Source organism: Papilio polytes, unplaced genomic scaffold (assembly GCF_000836215.1).
Source record: "Papilio polytes unplaced genomic scaffold, Ppol_1.0 DF822845.1, whole genome shotgun sequence".
Lineage (NCBI taxonomy): Eukaryota > Metazoa > Arthropoda > Insecta > Lepidoptera > Papilionidae > Papilio > Papilio polytes.
In genome coordinates this window covers 1186824-1207954 of record NW_013526359.1, presented here as the reverse complement: position 1 = coordinate 1207954, position 21131 = coordinate 1186824, and the positions used below count along the sequence as shown (strand labels likewise).

Here is a 21131-nt window from a genome sequence, read left to right as displayed (position 1 = left end):
ATCCTCTATCTAATTTGCGATAAAGGTCAATGAATCAGACTTATCGAAAAGAAATATAGCACTTTGAAATTCAATAAACTAAAATATGTAATAAAAATATTGTATATGAGATGTGTATGTACCTTACCCTACCCCCAAAACCACATTGAATAATTTAAACAATTTTTGGTGCAAGTAACTTTGTAAGTCCTGGGGAAAAAGGTCATACGATTCGGAAAATCTACGAGAACTAACCCCAACATGCAACGATTGCTTTTTTCGTGTACCAACGATATGCATAGCTTCTAACTGAATCGATTTTGACCAGTCTTATTTTATAACTTCTCAGGAGTATCATAGGGGTATATATTTACAAAATAAGTAGTAATCGTTTTATTTGTAGAACAATCGAAGCGAAACACTTAACATTTAAACCAATAAAAAAATCATTACGATCTTTACATCCTTAAATATTTTATTTAATGTTCGTTAACGGTCGCGTCTACAATCTATGAGTCATTCATTTTGTACGATAAATAGCTCCAGCTACGAAACAGGTTCACTTAACCGGAATTAGACTACTCGTTGAGAAATTATAATAAATGATACACATATTTTGTACCTTAAATAAATCTATTTTAATTTTGATAACATCTTTTTATGTTAATCAACAACAACTTTGCGAAAGATTTATGTTTATTACGGAACGAGCAAGCATACAACTGACTAAGAGATACTTTTTGTGATTCCTTTAAATATATCAGAAATAACTATAACTTAACAACATCCTCGATAGACGTGAAAATCTAAAATGTCTCTGAGCTTCCTAAAATAACGTATAAAAGAGCAACGAGACGAAGAAATACATAAATGCTTAATTTTCGAACCCCATTGAAAAATTTCATATATGACTTCATACTCATAACATTTGTGTTACATTTGAAGCCTGTACTAATTCAATATCTTTAAGTCCACAGTCTGACAGTCTGTTAGTTTTAATAATAAGGTCCAGTACCAATTCTTATCAATGCATGAACCGTTGGTGGATTTTTAGATGTTAGGAATACTTTGCATTAGAAAACAATTTGCCTCCTTATATAGAATTGCGGACAGTATCTGTTCTTGTTTTAGGAAGAAATATTAGGCCTATTATGCCAAAAAAAAATTTGTCCTTGTCCTGCCTATATTACTATCAGCTGCATATGAATGAGGTTAGATGTCAAAGACGATATTACAATAAAATTCGTAACATGGTGTGATGTTGCTAAAGCCTGCTATACACGCTTAGTTGCAAGTAATAAATTGAAGTGAACAGTCGAACTGTTCAAAACTGTCAGATGCATGTATGTATGCTTAAGAAATTAGACTAAATTTAATTATAAACACGCAGTGAGAGTCTATAATTTTCATTTCAAATTTGTTTGGTACAAAATTCAGAGAAAAATCACATTCAGTCCTCAATTTGTTTTTAAAAACATATTTTTTTAGAAAATTCAGTGACTTAGATATTAAGGCACGTCTCAATTAGGATATTCCAAAATAATTTACAGCAATAGTAAAGGGCCGTTAAATACAGTTTGAACCGCTAAAAATAATCAGTCGAATTACAGTGAAGTTTATTTCGGTATTAAAAACATTGACTTGATTTCGATATTAAAAACATTGACTACATTATTTGTGTTCGGAATTAGATTATTTAAATACACCCTGAATTCACGACGTTGGATTGTTTAGGAACTATTCGCACGGAATCATACGAAACCTTTTTATCACCGAGAGTGCATACGAGCTGCTATTGACCAAGGTATTAAGATACAGTTAGGTTTTTATATTTGAATTTCGAACTATAAAACAATGAATTTCGTAATATTCACTTAATTAGTATGCATCTCATTATAATTATTACCAGTTATTATCAAAATAATCGAGAACATAATGTATATTCAATTTTACAAATATCACTATGTTATTTGAGAAAAGATGTTATCTGTTTTGAGATTGAGGTAAATTTTTTTGGCTACACTAGCATGACAAAGTTGCTAGTGTGAAATCACCCTATACTTACAATCCGAATCGGTATGACATAAAACTGATAAAATCAAGATCTTGGTCCCATAAATTTTACAAGCATAGCACAAAATTAATATACATTTATTCCGAATGCCGTCGCCATCTCATATGATGGCTCTTCTCAATTAACAATTACATTGATGGAATTTTTAACGATTTTATTGCGAAAATCTTTAGTTTGTTATAAATATGTAAAGCCAAATTTTATTGCCTACTATATTTCGATCTATTTTACAACATTATTAAGGTGCTCTATATACGTTCAATAAAAATTAATATCAAAATATGAAATTTATATTCATGACATTTTATAACCTTGAAATAATAATGAGCCCATTAATTTTCGTCAAATAACCTATTATGATCAAGGAAATCGTCTCAATCTTGTTTTTTTTCTTTGTGTTACACTTAATTATAATTTAATCATGTCCTGCTTGAAACGATGGAAAACCTAACGACAAGGCTTTTAAACCGCTTAAATATTAAATAACGTATATTTAAATGTGATATTGAAGAAGTAAAAAAAAAAGAACAGATTTAAAGTGCAAATGCATTTAAACGTGAAATACAAATTATAAAAATTAATCATTTACCAATATTTCGCAAAAAAACATAAAAAGCTGCTCAATAGAATAATAGGTGAAGCAATTAATTAAATTTAATGTCTTGCTGTCGATTTACAAGCGAAGCAAAAACTTTAATCTTAATTGCCTTCAAATAGTAATAAATAAATGTGCATCATTTTTAATTCAATATTTAACTCTAACGCCTTACAGTTATCAATAGCAATTCTACATATACTAAAACAAACACAGAGATAAAAAAAATAAAGTAATCAACGAATGATGTCCAAGTGACTTAAACAGTTATAAATAATATGCCTTGACTAGCAGTGTGCCGACACTTATTAGTGACCTATCAATATAATACAAAAATAATTAAGCGCCTACCGAAAATATTACGTCATTTAATCATTTAAGGCACTTTGTTATATTGCTTATTAAATTGTAAATAGAAAAATAATTTAAGTAAAGATTAAATGAGCAGTAGTAAATGCAAAACAAATGATTATGTTTTGTTACTTAATAAGTCGTTGTTTGCAGTAATGATTATACGATATTTTCCTAATTTAAATTACCGCCATCTAGTTAAAAAAATATAACTTGTTAAGTGTCTTGACAGAGAAGTGTCAATTTGTTATAACCATTCATTCGGTCATTTTTTCAGGTTTATTACTTTAATACTGGCATCACATACTCAATCCACATTCAATTTCGTTAATTGGTCACTAAGGAAAATTTAAGTGCTAATTTAAGGGATATCTTCTACGCTTACAAAATGTTTAAATAACCATTTTACTACTCTGAGTGCGGAGGAGACCCTTATGTTTCTTATGAACTGGAAGTATAATATTCCTGTTCGTCTCTTTCTCCGTCGATAAAATAGAGGCAAAGCATTTGCATATGCGAATATCAGTCAGCAACGCGACTTGGCTGTTTTAGCGAATTAGGTGACTACTTGCTCGTTTGCCACAAACATGGATTTTTTTCGACATTACATACAGACACTCCAATTCTATTAGCTATATATTTCAGTATTAAAACTTAATCCAATATTCCACTATAATAATCAACAAGGTTACAAGGCATGGCTGCTTATGTTATTTATGTAAGCTTTTAAATTTTTTGACACTTTTGATAAACAACCAAATAAGTATACAAGTGTATAAAACCCTGTGAGATCATTGTTCCTAAAGTGGTCAATACGTGGGCTTTGAAATTGCCATATCGTTTAAAGCTTCGCTTTAAAATATATCTCCATCAGTTATTTTGATTGATGATCTGGTCACTTTTAAATCTTTATTATTTACTTATTTATCTTTAATATTTATTATTTACCTTGATTTCCAACTATTGAAACATCTACACTAAATTATTGTTTTTTCTATAAAGGAAAGTATTGAATGGATGTTGATTAGGTGAGAGGCTGTGCAGGAAATTCAATTCAAGGCAGAAAACGATAATTTACCACCTTTGACTTTGAAAAAAAAAACAGAATTGAATTTATATATCGTATACAGGCAGAAGACATTAATAAGAACGTATAATAACTTTTTAAAACGAAATTAAATATTTAAGGATTTATTCGTAGCTTTTTAAACATTTATTCATGTCGATTCGAAAATATTTAAGGTAAGTGCGCACCAGTTGGATGGAAGCCATTTTCATCAGCAGTATAATCCACTCTGTATTTAATACCATCAGCACCGATGTATTCATAAAAGCCTGTAACTCTCGTACCACCATTTTCAGTTTGTTCCACTGAGCCAGTTTCTCCGGCACTGATTCCGTTTTCAGTCAGGTAACTGAAGCGATAGGTGTTAACATCGAAGTCATTGTCTTGGCTGACAATTCTAGCGTTACCTTCAGGTATATTACTTCGCTGTAATACTGGCAAAACGGTCGGTAAAACTGTTCTTTCCGTGGGCAGTGTGTAAACAGGACTAGAAGTCGTGGGTCGGACGGTAACCGGACTAGGAGTCTGGGTAAGTTGCGGCACAATGTTTCTGGAAATTAATTGTTTCGAATTTTTACAATTAACATAAAGAGTTGTATTCATTAAAACAAAAAGTCATAATAAGGAATTTATCAGATTCTTAGTATTTGCTGTTCTTAAGAGCTTTTTCAGTAGCATGAAACAACCAATAGTTACAGTTTTAGGAACAAATAACTACACTTTTCATAAAAAAAGTAGAAGAACGCGGGTAGGCAAGGACAAAATATTATCAAAGGAGGTGGTAAACATTTTTACTTTTAATCAGAAAAAAAAAACTATCTCTCTACTTAACATATAAATACTACGACTGTTTTAACGGAATTTATAAAGTGTTGTTAAAAGATAAAAGTGCACATAAGCTGATTAAAACACATAGTATCTACCTGTAGTTTTCGCTTGTTACGCTGTACGGTGACAACAATCCTTGATAAGGTCTGTAGTTATATCTACCATTGTTCCTGTAGTAGTTATTGAATCTTCCAAAATTGTTGTATCGTCCATCGCCAGAATAACTGTATCGTCCATAGTTAAAATCAGGTCGGTATCGTCCATCGTCGTCGCTCCTAACAATGCTGAAGGCAGCTAACAAAAAGACCTAAAATTTTAAATAAAATAGCCATTTTAATTGTTGGTAATAAGCAATATAACAACTACAAAAATTATTATCTTACCAATAAGATCTTCATTTTAATCCAAACCTACTTAACCAAAGGTTAAACTTTGAATGGTAATCTGTTAAACTAACTTTTGTTTTTATACAATCGTCAAATTCCAAAATGGAGTATTTATCTGAACAATAAGATGGAATGAGCTACAAAAATGTAAATTTTATTTCTCAAGTTGACATTGGGATTAGCTTATATGGTTGCACGCCTAAATCTAAAACCGATATTTTATAGTCTGCTACGCCCATGCGCCATACAACTGGACAGACCAATGGTTATTGTTTAAAATAAGACTAATTTAAATCATTACATAAATTTTATAGTCTATATCTGATTTAACAAAACTAACAAGCTACTGTTCAGATTCAAGGCAAAGACAGGCATAGAAATAATTTGACATTACAAAATTTTAGGAGTGCATATACCCTTAATTCGTCGCTGTTTTTGGGGCAAACAAGTATTATGTTATCGATGAATTAAAATATACTCATGTATTTTTCTCTAAACTAGTTCAGTAGTTTTTTTTTTTAGTTAGTTGTTGGTCACACTGGACGCTGTCGACTAAGGGTTAACTCTAGGTATATAGACACAACAAGGAAAACGTTTTGTATACCATTAATACACCGACAATCTGTAATTCTATTTTTTTAAACATTTTAATTCATACAAATATTATCACTTAACTCCATCATTATCTGCGAAAGATAAGTAGTAAGCTCAACTCTTTCATATATCTCTAAGGGCGACGTAACTAAATTTGCTGCCTTTTTAATCATATGGTTTTCACACAATCTATCTATACTTTATTTATACGTCGACGCTCAAATTAAAATTTATATTCATATGCAATACATAAATCGTTGCAGCATTAGGTAGGCAAGATTATAGTTCTTTATTTCGGGCATCATAAATTCTATAGACTAATTTAATTCTATAAATAAATTTCGTATCTGTTTAATTCAGAATGAAACAAAACATATTTTTAATATTTATTATAAATTAGATCCTACTTTGCAATTATCACTGTTATTAGCCAAAAAGCGCATTCTATCGTTCTCCACCCTCGGTCGTCGATAGTAAGTCAGTTATCGTTACATTTGAATCGTTGTCTGTAAAAACTTGTACATCTACTCGTATGTTGTCAGTGGTTGTTATTATTGCTGCTTCTTGAGCCAAAATTCTAGTATTGTCCGTTTCTGTAACAGTTGCAGCGCTTTGTGTCAAAATATCAAGAATGTTTCTTGCTGTAACAGTTCCACCTTTTTGCGTTGGATTCTCTCCACTGTCCGTTGCTGTTAATGTTACATCATTCTGGGTTAAGATGTAAGCACTGTCCGTCGCTGTAAGAGTTGCATCTTTTTGAGTCGAAATGTATCCACTGTCCGTTGCTGTGGCAGTTGCATCTTTTTGAGTTAAAGTATTTCCGCCGTCAGTCACTGTTGCGGTGGCTGCCTCTTGAGATAAAACGTCTGCATTATCAGTGGTTGTTATATACGCGTTAGAAAACATCTCGTATGGTAGCGTAGGTTTTGTTTCTACTTCATCATTTGGTACTAATTGTACATCACCAATCGTCAATTTTAAATCTTCAGCAGTTGATGGCTTGATACCGGCAACTGTTGGCAACACTTCATCAACGATCAATGATTTTACAATTTCCTTTATGGAATCCTTAACAATATTATTAGTTGTTGATTCAACTTTGGCGTAACTAGAGGGTCTAAGTATAATAAGGGGCGATTTAATTTCTTCATTTTTCAAAGGCGTAGGAACTTTGGTAGTAGGCGATGATATGTCTTCAACAACCCTTACGAAGACTTCGTATTCTAGTTTCATTTTGTTTGTGAGGGCATTTGATATAGTACTTAACACTTTAGATCCCTTGTAACTGTAGAAAGAACCCAATTTCTCTCCTTTCTTTATCTTCATATTCGGTGGGTATCTGAAATGCAGAAACAAAAGAAAAATTACTTTAATGATTCTAAAAACTTACGAGTCAGTTCCATGGTTTTACTAAAAACTAAATATTTTCGATGTTCATCATTATGAACGGATGTGGAACATTGAATTGAAAGGAAACTATTTTCATCATAAATTGGTCTATTAGTAGGAGTCTCACAATCACTAATTCAATTACAGTTTTTAATATTGACTTGACAAACTTTATTTATTTTTTTAATATTTGCCACATCTTATTTCTTAACGTTGATATCAAGCCTTGCCAAATAAATAAGGATTTCTTTTTGCAGTGACAGGTTTAATATTATCTAGGAAATTAATTAACAACCTACGCAGTTCATCGGTCGCGAAGCGGGACCGCGTTAGCTATTTCTTTCCAAATCTATACGTGTATCTTGTCTAAAAGAGATGCCATATGAGCGGTGCAAAAATGAAATTAACGCGTTTTTGGCATATCTATGGCGTCAACTATGAATGAATGATGAGAATAAAATCATTACAAAAATAGTTAATAGCTAGCTCTTATTAACCAAAATAATACGTATTATTTTATAATTATGCACTGCACTTAGTTTAAATGTCACTATCGGAATCTTTATTCGCTAAACGATTTAAATAAAAAAAAAAGTAAAAGCAAATCGGCTGTTTGTGAATAATGTCCGAATAATATTTAACGAGATATCTTCAAACATGTTGATCAAGATTTTATAGTTTATTCTAGTTCGAGGTCATATAATTTTGCATTTAAAGTATAGCAAGTCTACAAATTATTAAAGAAAAGCTTAAACTTTAAGACCCGGATCCTATTTTAATTAATATTAAATATGCAACAATTCTCAATTTACATGAGTGCACGACAAACCACAAATGTTCAAAAATATGATTTACATTTTTTACAATAACGTTTTAAAGAGTCAAAGGAAATGGACCACTACCATTTACCAAGACATTTTCTAAAGTAAAACAACCACGGTTTATAAAATATACCAAGCAAACAAAAGTACTCTTGGACATTGTAGTAAATACTAAAATTTAGTTAATACAAATCATTGAATTTGATGAGCCACACCATTAGTTTGTTTTGAAATAAAAAATTTTAGACTGCTTACAAACTTTTATAAACAAATCTTTCTTCCCTGGTGATGAATGAAGAGATGCATCAGATTTTGTAATATTTCTATGTTATAACAAGATAAGCTTTCGTCCGCAACGCCGTCCACGTAAAATTACAAAAACGGAAGTAGCTTATGTGTTCTTCTAGACTATATTCTACGTCTATGCCAAATTTCATCAAGACCAGTTCAACCATTTAAGTGGTAAACTATAACAAACATCAATCCGTCTAAATTTCGCATTTATAATGTTAGTAAATTATAAGAAAAAGCTTATGTAAAGGTATATAACAAGGGGTCTAAAACAATTACGAAGGATATACCAGTCTAGTTACGTTATAATTCTGTTATATGCTTAAAAAATAATACAATAAACATTAGTGAAGTACCAAAACAAAACATTAATTTATTTTAAATATGCAGTAAAATAAAAAACTGGCAATGCATTGCATTTCTGGTAATACAAGAAAGGAAATTTAACCGTTACGAAAAAAAAAACAGAGCTAATGAACTTGAAATGTTGGTGAAATTCAACAACACTGAGATAATCTTGAACAATCAAGATACTTTTTTTCAAAACAAACGTATCGATAAGCCATAAAAGGCAATCCCGCTACAAGCAACAAAACGTAACAAAACAATTAAGTGATTCACTCTGGAAAAGACGGAAACGGTATGCGTCTAAGGTCAATAACCCTTATGCAAGATGCTCCAGGAAATCGATATTTGTATCTTAGGTACATTTGAGTCAGCGTCAAAATATTCTGTTAGGAATTCGCGGGTCGATGGTTTAATAAAACCGAGGTGATCCATATTACAAAAGCAATGTCATGTGGAAAAAATGTCAAACTCGCTTTGGCTACATCCTGTTAGCTTCTTCATCAATCACCAAACCGGTTTTAATTAGCATCATCTCGCGTCTACTCTTGAAACTAAGTCACCTGTCAAACCCAAGGACATGTGTTTTGCTTTTGTTTCGTTTGGAACATCGTCTGTAGCTTTGACATTATGATATAATTAGCAATACAGATTTTCCGAGGAATTTCTAACGTCATCGGTCTAAAATAATATTCATAACAATTTAATTTGGATTGCATTTAAATAATTTTTAAGATATCACAAGTTGAGGAAGAATAGAACACTCAAGCGTATATTAACTGTATGTATTTTATACCAAAAGCGTTTGGATGATATTTCTGTTTTGACTCTTTTTTCGCACACGATAAAATATTATTAGTTATGACTCATCAATTACGCCACCCTAAAGTCCTAAAGTGCGTATCAGAAGAAAATAGTATAGTAAGCACCACATAATAGTAAGTCACCGACATAAAGACAAGTCAAAGATTAAAAAATGATAGCATAAGGCTTCAGTATAAATTGATTGAAGCTTGTATAGTTATTTAGATTATGGGAACAATTCTATGAACTATATCAATATCAAATAACTAACTTTAATAAAAAAAATACTCACTGTGTTGTAAATTCCGATCCATTGGCATTAGGCATTAGGTATTTACATTTGACTGCTATTTCCTTATCCGCGTAAACTTTGCTGTAGTGGTTCGTGCTACCCTCAGTCGCTTCACCGAATTGTAGATTGTCCGATGACACATACTTATCAATTAAACCTTTTATCACGCCATGCACGTACGGGTATCGACTAGCATACACTCTATAGCCCATATAAGGGTCATCTTCTCCATCTTTATAGTTGTAAGTACCATCTATAGGCCAGTTGCCTTGTTTGTATATATAAGTGTATCGACCCTCGTCTCCAGGAATATATTTTCCTTCATCATGTGGTCGGTAATATTTGCCATCGTCATATTCACCCCATGATTTCGGTTTGTACTTTCCATCGTCGAAGGGGGAACACAACACCGCGCTTAGAATTGATAGTACTAAAACCTGGAAAACAACAGTAACTAATAAATGTTATGGTTATTTCACCCGCGAACTGTTTTCTAATTTAGATACAGATCACTTGGTTAACACAGATACGATTCTAAATGTAATGGTCGATTAGCAATTAATCATAGTTTAGTGTTGAAACGATTAATATTTAAACTTATACAGACCTATATCATAAAAAGCTAACTAAAATTTTAACAACTGAGGCCATAAAATAAAAGTTATAATTTATATCTTAGTAAAAGTAATACCGTCATGATCCACAGAAATCAAGCACATGTGAATGCATTTTTTTAACGCATGAAACATTTTTTTTAACGAGAATTAAAATATAGAATCCATGTTGTATGGCTGTAAATAAAATCAAATACTTCGAAAACCGTTCATGGTATGATTATCTTGGTTGATTAAAAACAATTGCACTCTACAAAGAAAACTTCAGTTGCACAAACTTTCTTTATTACGTTAGCTAAAAATCTCATCAAGATTTTCAACAAAAATCAAGTGTAAAAATTATAAATCAATCAAAAAGTAATAAAGTTAATTAATTAATGCACAAATACATAAAATTAAATGCAATAATAATAAATAAATACTCACTAATAGCTGTATCCTCTTCATATTGTCAAGACTAGAACAATGAACTAATTAATCTTAAGTTGTTCGGAAGCGCAGTATCGCTTCACTAATTGTAGATTTTTTTTCACACGACGATCGTCCACGTTGTTTACTCCGCAGGTTATGTTTTAGATCTGAAACTAGATCAGATAATGTGTCATAAGTAAACAGCATTTTTGTCGGATAACATCCAATATTCGTCAAAAATATTTTATTCCTCATTGCCTTCATTAACATTTAGATGTATAATAAATTTTGTTCGAGACATACCGAAAAGTGGATCAGAATCCTAATATCGAGGCGTGACGAGGTCAGGCAGAAGCATTAGCATAGCTCATAATAATAAAACAGTTCCGTAGACGATCTTAAAAGACGCCACTCGTTTGTTTCTGCACTACAGAGAACACTCGCCAATATTTCTTCAAATACCTCCTTTTACTAAAGCCGCTTAAAGCAGACTAACTCATCAAGCATTTCGGTCTAATAATTTTGATTATAGGTTCCATTCCACAAATAAATTTGCATATTGAGAATTAGCATGCGGCAATTTACGACCAATGGAAGGCTGCATTAGGTGTTCAAAAAATAGTAATAACCAAAAAAATATTTGAAATCGTTCAATTGCAAACACTAGTTTTCTTAATAAATCTTTTGGTAATGCATTTTAGTTGTTATATTGATGTTAAATGTTACGTTAAATGCATAGTTAAAGATAAAATTTAATAAAAATTATTTATGAGTATGGTTGAAAGAGTATCAGGGAATTAAAAGAGATAAAAGAAAAACCAAAGTAAAATTTACCTATAGTGCAGTGAGTCCCACTACACGTCGTCACATTTGACACTAATTTGACATTTTAGTAACTGTTAATTAATAAATTAAGTAAATATATAAACCTACGAAGTCGATGTCAAATCATTATTCACTCGGATATACACCGCTCGAATTTGACGCGGAGGTGAACACAGCGCCATCATATCACAATAATTCTTATTTATATTCTCGAAGTTAAGTAAAAGCGAGATCTGAAACTAGTCTGACAGGGATGTTATAATCAATAAATTAGTGGTTTTCCGATGACTTGGACGATTTTCAACATAAATGACGAATTTTCACTATCAGAATAAGGTTAATGTCTTCTGGGAATGCGACGTGATGTTAGACAAATTGTTACTGACATATGAGTGATGTAATATAAATCTATTTATTAAATACCGGTAGCCATGGCAATACGTCAAAATCAAATATAACAATTCGACATCAACGACCGGTTTGATGCAAAATGGATCCGCATGCTTCAGATATCTCACATTTCATGTCAAAAATTTTAATTAATTAATCAAGTTATGTCTTCTTTTAGAGACATAAATGGTTCTTAAATATTTTAATTATGCGAAACGATTAGTTGTAACAACTTGTAATATTTAAAAAAATATTTACAGAAATAGAAACTAGATAGGAACGTCCGTAGCGAGATGTCGTCTTACGTTCGATGGGTCAGCGATTCGAATCCTAACTGACTGGTATCAAAAAATTTATGTTTATTTATTCACTATTTAAATATTGTTAGATTTTAACCAAAGCAAATTTTTGTAAAGATCTATACGACAAATATTTATACGTAACAATTGCTTTATGTTAATTTTAGTCTTTTACACTTTTGTAGATAATTACCACTTATAAACGTTTTCCTTAATTAATTATTATAGTTTCTAATATATTGTTTGTGTTATAAATTAAATAGAATTCCTTGGACTTTAGGAAGATGAGGCCAAGAACGTATTTTGATATATGAAGTAGCTTCAAGTATTGATGAATAAATTGGTAATTAACAAAAATGTGTTATTTTGTATATTGACGTATTATTATAATTTAACTAAGACGTTATATCTATAAATCATTATACAAAATTTAGCAGTATAATTATTTCCTATCTAACTGTAAAAGGTAATTTGTAATTTGTTATTTGTCATCAAACCTAAAATGTTTAGTATCTGATTTAAAAAAGCTTTAATTGGGTCCAAAAATTGACTTTGGGTATTTTCTAGTCGACAGACAAAAAGATGACATTCAAAATTTAATTAAACATCCTAAATCGAATGTATTGTTCGCTCCAATACAACAAAGCAAACAAAAAAATCTAGTTCCTTTTACGAGTGTCTCGCCTCGATTTGATCTAATTAATATTGAAAATTTATGTCAAAAAAACTTAACATTATGTGCTGGTTTTGATAAAAATGAAAATGGTAATTTGTGTTACCATTTTCGATAATATCAAAAGTCACGGAATGAATTACATAACACCGGCGCTAGAATCTGATAAATATAAACATATATATGAGAAGCTTCCTTTGTTGTCTAATTTTAATAATAAATATACAACTTAGTATATGTATACTGGGAACTTATTGACTAATTAATCCAGAAACGATATATTTGCAAGGATCTTGGCATATTTTGAATATTAACTTAGGTTGAGGTCAAATATTAATTCGTTTGAAGACGACGCGACGTATGACGAGTGAATCTTTGACCTTTTTAAGCTTATAATAAACTTTACCTTTTCACTTTCCGATACTTCTTTGTTGAAACAGGCGTGGTAACGAACCGACTCCACAAATGTGACTTCAATTTAAGCAGGTTCGGTTAGTATACAAATTTGGATTTAACAGTACGTTCCCCCTCTTGGTTCCATATCATTTGATTTGCAAAATAAAAAAAGCATCTGATATTCACTGCTAACGGTATTATTGGCAGATGAGTCATAATGATCAACACCTAATCGTATTGTAATAAAAAAAAAGATATTTAATATTTAAGTCCATTTCCAGGGCTTCAACTCTGTGCTTATAATACCTTAAAATGTAATCGCAATATAAACAATTTGTGAATTACTTGTATGCATACATATTTAATTTTCTGAATTTTCATGATCTGCCAAGGTAAATTACAAACAAACCATGTGTACAATTGAATAGTGACGTACAATAATTCATGTCATAGAATCTATCTATACTATTATAATAAAGCGTAAACACACACTTCTTCGTTGCCTACGATGTCAATAATTACAGCATATTCTTGAACAATTATTTTTTCAATAAAAAGCCTTACACTTACGTCATGCTTTATGCTATATGTATATTTCACACCATTAAACTTAGGGTGTAAATATTTTGGATAAAAACCCTAATGTGGGAAAGAGACCATAAGTTGCTAAAGAAAGATTGCTAAGGTTTGTCATGTCATTTCATTTTGACATTTGCTATTTACAATTTGACAAATGTAAACAAAAAAATAAAATTTTCATAATTACATGCAGATGAAGCCGCACGGGAACAGCTAGTAATGAAATAAATCTACGAGTACTATGAAGCATCGCAGATGTCGTAAATGAATTTCTACGAAAGTTTACTGGGACCGTTTGTTTTCTAAAATTAGCTCTGGCTTACATTAGCTAGCTCGTACCTTTTGCGGCAGTTAATTTGTTTATGTTCAAAAAAATGTAAAAATAAGGCCTAATAATAGCCACCTCCAAAATGATGTTTTATACATGTTAATTACATTTTAATTTTCATTTAATGGCAAACGTGTAAAAACAAGAAAAACGGGAATATTGCCTCAGATTATGCTAAGGTTGGAGCAGATGTTACTATCCCGGGAAGAATTTGATTACGTTAGTGCTAATTATTTGTCAGTTACAAAGATTTTGATCGAAAGGAATACTAATTCTTTTCTTTCAAGTCTTCGAAGTTGTTATTTTAGTCTTTAAACAATTAAAATATTAAAATGGTCGTAATAACATATTTTTCGCTGTATTCATTGGATCATAATCCTTTTGATGAACAACTTTTCGATTATTTCAAACTATGCATCTAAGTTGTGTAAGTCAGATAATAATTTACTTTACAGAAATCGGAAATTATACATTTCCAAAAAAAAAAAAATTTTTAAACTTCCATTAAAAAAATCTAAATTTGAGAGCACAACAGCATTAATCACATCTTAATAAAACTTGTACAGCATATTAGATGCTTCCCACAATTCAACAATATAAGGAAATGATGACTTCGATAAATATTACAATTTATACAAAATCTAGACGACTTTCAATTTAGTTTTACAGGTTTTTGCTATTTAACAAATGTCACGATAGAATGAACATCGGCATATCCGCATTTGACAGACATTTATCAAAATTAAATGTAAATGTAATGATCAAACAATACTGAAAATAAATAGAAAATGGATTTTTATTCAGGATACATAAAATAAAAGTTACTATTGTATTGATTATTTTATTTACATTTTAAATGCACGCACGCGTTATAGTAGGTTTTAAACATGAAGAATGACTGTTTGTAAATACTTTATTCTAAATATTTATATGGTAACTAGTTTATTGGGGTAAATGAGCACCAACTGGAACGAAGCCGTTCTCATCAGCAGTGTAATCTACTCTGTAAGTAACACCATCAGGGCCGACGTATTCGTAGAAACCCTTAGCCCTGATTCCACTGTTCTCGTTGTCGATTCTTTCCAGTTTTCCAACTTCCTCAGCTAGGATTTTGTTATCAGTCTCATAAAGGTAGTGGTAACCGTCAGGAAGTACTTCGGTCTCTTGGCGGAGAATACCAAAGTTGTAATTGTAACGGCCATCACCTAAAGTTGCCACCACTGGTGCAACTGGTTGGACAGGTTTGTATACGTAAGTGGGTGTGGGACTCGGGACAAAGACGGGCGCGAAGCTTGGGGAAACAGGACTAGCAGTAGAGCTGAAGAAAACTAAAGGAGCTGGGGCTGCGCTTGGAGCTGGAGCTGGGGCTGAGCTAGAGACTGGAGCTGGGACGGCGCTAGGAGCTGGAGCTGGGGCTTCGCTAGGTGAAACCACTGGGGCTTCGCTGGGTGAAGCCACTGGAACTTCGCTAGGTGTCGCTACTGGAACTTCGCTAGGTGACGCCGCTGGGGCTTCGCTGGGACTAGCGACCGGTACTTCGCTAGGAGAAACATCAGCGGCATCGTTAAGAGCGACAACAGCTACTGGCACTTCACTTGGAACGGAAACTTCGCTTGGTACTGGAGCAGATGTTTCGCTGGAAGAGACAACAGGGGCTTCACTGGGAGAAGCCACTGGTGCTTCGCTGGGAGCAGCGGTTTCGCTGCTCGGAGAAGCGCTAAGGACAAGGCTGGGGACGGGGCTAGACTCAGGAAGAATGGTTACGGAAAGCACTGGGCTGGCTGTTGCCGTGCTCACAGCCGCAACTGGTGCAACTGGCTCCTTTTGGGCGACGTATGCACCGCCTGCTGTGCCGCGATCACCACTGGAAAAAATATGCAAATATTAAATCACCTATGTAAAACAATATATTTCTTTGCGTTAAATAGCTTCAAATATTTTAATTCATAAAAGAAATTCATGATATCATATGAATATATAATATCACGACTCGAAATTTTTAAGGTTCAAAAAATGATCAGTTTTAAATTATTTATAAACAACTAAGAAAGACACCATGACTTACTTGTAAGAGCCAGTGTTGTCGGGCGTGTATTTGCCGCTGTTGTCGGGCTTGTTTACGAAGCTTTGGCCAAACGTTGTTGGATTGTAGTAACCACCAAGGCTGTAAACATAAACAATGAAATAAAACAAACTTGTATAAATGTAGGTTTTAAGGTTCTTCGTTCTACGCCTAGGCGTAGAGTATAAGTTAGTCTTACGGATTAGTTTATTTTAGTCATTACTTCATGCATTACGGTAGATTTCTAAGTTAGTAAATATCTAAGTGCTAAGATTCTATTCGGCAACAATATGTAACTGAATTATCTCTATATATTTTAAAACTTTCGGGGGTTTTTACTAACATAAATTTAAAAAGATTCTTGCCAGTCTATTATCATGTCACATGTTGGGAGTACAAAAAGACCAAATAAAGGTAGAAATCCCTTTAGAATTAGAGTTTTCTTACTGAAGTTCTTTAAAAGAGTTTAATGTAGTAATTACTTGTAAGCTCCGGTGTTTCCAGCGACGTAACGGCCAGAATTGTCGTAGCGTCCCGCGTTGTATCCAGGGTTGTAGCGGCCGTCGTATCTGTTAGGCGTGTATCTGCCGAAGTTGTTGTATCTGCCGCCGTTGTAACCGTTGAAGAAGCGGTTAGGGTCGTACGCGCCAACGGACGCTGTTGACGACGCGTAGTAACGTGGCGTCGTGGTGACGAACTGGAACGGCGTTGGCCTGGGAAATTATAATTTGTTGATTAGTTTAATTGAAGAAATACTTAATTTAAGCGAATAATTTATGTATTTTAATAAGTAACAGTTAGTATCTTAACCTTTGTCTACATTCTATTAAGATTGTCTGAGTAGATATTTTAATAAACACTAGCTTTCGCGACTCAGTCCGCGTGGATTAAAAAAATCACGTAGCCTATGGATTATTCCAGACTATCCTCTACATCTATGCCAAATTTTATTGTGATCCGTTCAGCTTTTTACGCTACAAACTAACAAACATCCATCCATCCTTCCACACATATCTGTAAATTTTCGCATTTCTAATATTAGTAAGAAGATAATTTATGGAATATAGTAACATTATTTTTAATCATCATTTTTATGAAATTGTAAAATCAAGCTCACCTTACCATTAGATTGAAGAGAGGAAAGGAAGAGATAATAAAATCATTATTTTTTTTTTATAACATAAGGTGGCAAACGAGCAAGCGGCCACTTGAATCCGCCAAAATGGCGAAGCGACCGCTGCCCATAGACATCCGCAATTGCAGATGCGTTGCCTACCCTTATACGACGAAGGAGGAGACGCACATAAAGAGGATATTTCCCCTTCCTATGCATCTCCTCCACCGTCAAATCCACTTCCCCTTCCCATCCTCTCCTTATAAGAAAAGGGTGATAAAGAGAAAGGGACTTAAATTAGGCCTCCGGCACCACACTCATCAGACGAAACACGGAATTGCTTCCATTTCACGCCTGTCTTCTGTGTGGTCGTGGTATTACACCGGGCGTGCCGGCCCATTTGTGCTAAGATGTTAAAGCGGGCACTACCACTGTTAAAATATTAACTTAATATTAACCGTTCAATTATATTTCTTTTTTTTATTATTATGCGTCTTCTTTAAATGTAATTGCAACCGATCTCTTTGTACTTACTTCACCGTTTCGCTTTCTGCCGCAAAGGCAGCCGCCACCAGTGCACTCAGGACCTTTAAAACAAAAGCAAACATCACTAAACTGACACATTGTATTATTAAAAACATAATATTGACGTCCTTAATGTTGGCACCTTGTAACGATGGTAATTTTATAGGCGATTATCATACCAGACTACTTAGAAGCGACATTTTGTTCGATTGTATGATATATCGACAACTAATATACATATTTTATAATACATATTCGTCTTCTATGATTGAATACGTACCAGCAAACTCCGCATTTTGTTATTATCTAGCGAGCTTTACTTCCTAAATGTGACGATTCAGTGATCCATGCCTATATATACCTTAATTTCGTCTAATTTTTAAAGTTATTCTGATGTCCAGTTTTACTCATTTATAATTTTCAAAATGATTAGTTATTCATCGTCAGTGATTCTCAACCTTCTCGTAATTAATCGTATCTACCAAATTTAGCATAAATTCGCGAATTTTGTCGCAGTGTTCAGTTATATTGTACATTGCAGTGCGCTAAATTCTACGCCTTGTTGCAAAATTCTTCTCTTTGATTAGACAATATTTCTATTGTATAATAAAAATTTGATTACAATAACTTTTATTATCTATTTCAACTAAAATAATTTATGATTATAACAAGTCATATGGCTCAGCTTAAAAGCTTTAATGAACATCGTAATTCAATACTTAAACCGAAAATGAATCATTTATGTTTAAAAATATTTAAGCCATTTTTTTATTTTACAAAAACTGCTTGCCGTGCTCACCGTAACACTATGTTTGTAGGGTATTAATTTTTTTTTTATAAGATATGAAACCAGTGCCAGTACCGCTAGCAAATAGTCAAATTTATAATTTTATGATGTAATAAATCATTAGTACTTATTGCGACTTTAAATTTTCTGACAATACAGCAACTACCAACAATAAGAATATGAGTATTCTAATGTTTACTGAAATAAGTATATTATTTGTAAAACTTTAAGCAACGTAAGATTTTACGATAGCCAATAAAAAAGTAGTTCGATTGAATTGCTAATTATATAATTGATCGAATCAAATATGATTGAAATATGGTTCTGTGACATTTAATTCGTCATTAAGACAAACAAATTCTGTTTTCATATCGAACAGAAAACGTATATTTTTAATAATAGACGTACCTAAGTTTTACTGAAAGTAAATGTAAGTTCAAGTCTAGACGAAAGTTTTTAAATATCCGTAACTTTTAATATATCTAGCAATTTAGCTAAGTTGTAGAAAATATGTTTATGATGTTTCTACTTTTTTCCAGAGTAAAAATAATAAAAACCAAATATGCTATGACATTTAGATGACATTACTAAATGTAATGCATCTTTAAAAAAAATATCATTTAATTATTCATTAATTCTTTGATATTTAAACAATTCTAAAGAAACTTAGACAATAAAACGCTGAAATGAAGTAGCAAGATTATAGTGCGAAATGTTGAGCGTCGATGGATGATTCTGGCGCCTAAGCTATTTTTTTTATAATTAAAGAAAAATTACTATATTGCGAGACTTAGGGTGAAAATGTATTTTAGGTAAAAGTACCTCTAATTTACAAATAAGCTTTAAAATATTTTTCTATTAAATTATAATGTTTCATAGTACGACTAACACAAAAAAATCAATACTAGATAATAAAAAGCGAACTAATATACCGAGTGCATTAGTTATTTATTATCTTTTATTGGAAATAAAATGAATATGTAAAATGTAAACAAAGAAAATTTGGAATATTGCGAGTCATGAAGCCTTCCTTAACCGGTCGGCTGTAAACAATTTAACGAGCCTTCCCGGACATGCAGGCTGCATGCAAAGAAATTTTAAGATGTCATTATTATTCTTTTATCATTTATTTTTTTTATATAACAGTATCTGGTCATTGACTTGTGAATCCTTTATTTATGTTGTAAAATAAAATATGTGGTTAATACTACCATAGTCTCATTAAATAAATAAAATAAATTAACGTGATGTACTTTGTTTAAGACGATACAGAAACCCGCGGATTAAAGTTAATTTCCAGTTACTCAAATTGGTGGAATAACTTGTTAAAAAATTAAAATAAAATAATACTTTGATTATTTGGTTATGGACTAGACAAAGAGCAGTTGCTCGTCGTTCTACTAAATAAAATCAGCCGTGCTGCCATCATGACAATAACAATCAAACATCTTGCTGGTGTTTGTATGCCTCGTACTGGCATGTCAGTTAGCGTTTAGACATGCCTGTAGTTGGCACGTGCCAGTAGTTTTCATGCAAGAGTGCCAGCTATAGGTATGAGTGTGCCCTCTCTTATAAGGGAAACTGACTCAAAAATCGACAGATGCAAAACGAGTATAACTTGTCGATAATTTATTTTGGCAGAGGGGGATGCAAGCATGTCTGGTCCTGTCTTTAAAAAGTCACAGTAATGATTACACGTATAAACCAATATTATAATATGAATATTAGCGATGTTATAAATTATTGGCATGTCACGATAAAAATACATTTATTTTCATATTGAACGAGTTTAGTGTCAGAAAAGTCTATAGATTCAATTTGCTATCCTACGAATTATAATTTTAAATAATGCGAAAACCACATCATTTCTTTTAAGAAATGTTAAGTCATCTTATCAAATGTTAACGACATTTTGTAAATTGAATAATATACCTAATGTGCGTGAACTTTATAATTTATTTAACGTCACTACCAACTCAGATGAAAGGAAAATTGATTAACATATCCACATCACCAGGCTATTATCAACATTAATAAAAAAATAATAGAATTGAGATCAAGGAGACATTTTGTGCTATTTGAAATGTCAGATGCATCTGCATGCACATTTATTATGTTCCATGATTGATTGGAAGAAATATTTAACTTAGAAATAGAACGCATCACAAGTATAAGCAATTGTCTAAAACTCTGTAGGGTGAAATGTAAGGGTCGTTTTATGTATCCAGACAAATATATTGCAATTTAATCGTGTAAGAATAATTAATTTCATCTCGATGTAACATGTCATAAGCATGTAGACAGCCTAATAGT

General features: G+C 32.2%; 2 protein-coding genes across 2 annotated transcripts; both read right to left on the bottom strand.

The window, feature by feature from the left end:
- Positions 1–4174: 4174 nt before the first annotated feature.
- On the bottom strand, positions 4175–11304 carry LOC106105319. Its single transcript, XM_013285610.1, has 7 exons — positions 11144–11304; positions 10856–11013; positions 9816–10252; positions 6321–7212; positions 5277–5303; positions 4989–5200; positions 4175–4615 (listed from the first exon to the last, which is right to left on the bottom strand). The coding sequence occupies exons 2-7, from the start codon at positions 10874–10876 to the stop codon at positions 4237–4239; spliced, it is 1968 nt and encodes a 655-aa protein (XP_013141064.1). The 5' UTR covers positions 10877–11013; positions 11144–11304; the 3' UTR covers positions 4175–4236.
- A 3860-nt stretch (positions 11305–15164) lies between these two features.
- Positions 15165–18354, bottom strand: LOC106105429 (mucin-5AC-like). Its single transcript, XM_013285724.1, has 5 exons — positions 18312–18354; positions 18041–18093; positions 16875–17105; positions 16396–16494; positions 15165–16194 (listed from the first exon to the last, which is right to left on the bottom strand). The coding sequence occupies exons 1-5, from the start codon at positions 18324–18326 to the stop codon at positions 15273–15275; spliced, it is 1320 nt and encodes a 439-aa protein (XP_013141178.1). The 5' UTR covers positions 18327–18354; the 3' UTR covers positions 15165–15272.
- Between the last annotated feature and the right edge of the window lie 2777 nt (positions 18355–21131).

Bases quoted from the DNA above. Each gene is read 5' to 3' on its own strand.
- LOC106105429 (XM_013285724.1), bottom strand. The intron at 17,106-18,040 runs GTAAGTACAAAG...ATAATTTCCCAG, and splicing joins GCAGAAAGCGAAACGGTGAA to GCCAACGCCGTTCCAGTTCG. The intron at 16,495-16,874 runs GTAATTACTACA...TTATGTTTACAG, and splicing joins GGAAACACCGGAGCTTACAA to CCTTGGTGGTTACTACAATC.
- LOC106105319 (XM_013285610.1), bottom strand. From the start codon at position 10,876: ATGAAGAGGATACAGCTATTA. The intron at 10,253-10,855 runs GTGAGTATTTAT...GTTGTTTTCCAG, and splicing joins TGAAGAGGATACAGCTATTA to GTTTTAGTACTATCAATTCT. The intron at 7,213-9,815 runs GTGAGTATTTTT...TCTGCATTTCAG, and splicing joins GGATCGGAATTTACAACACA to ATACCCACCGAATATGAAGA.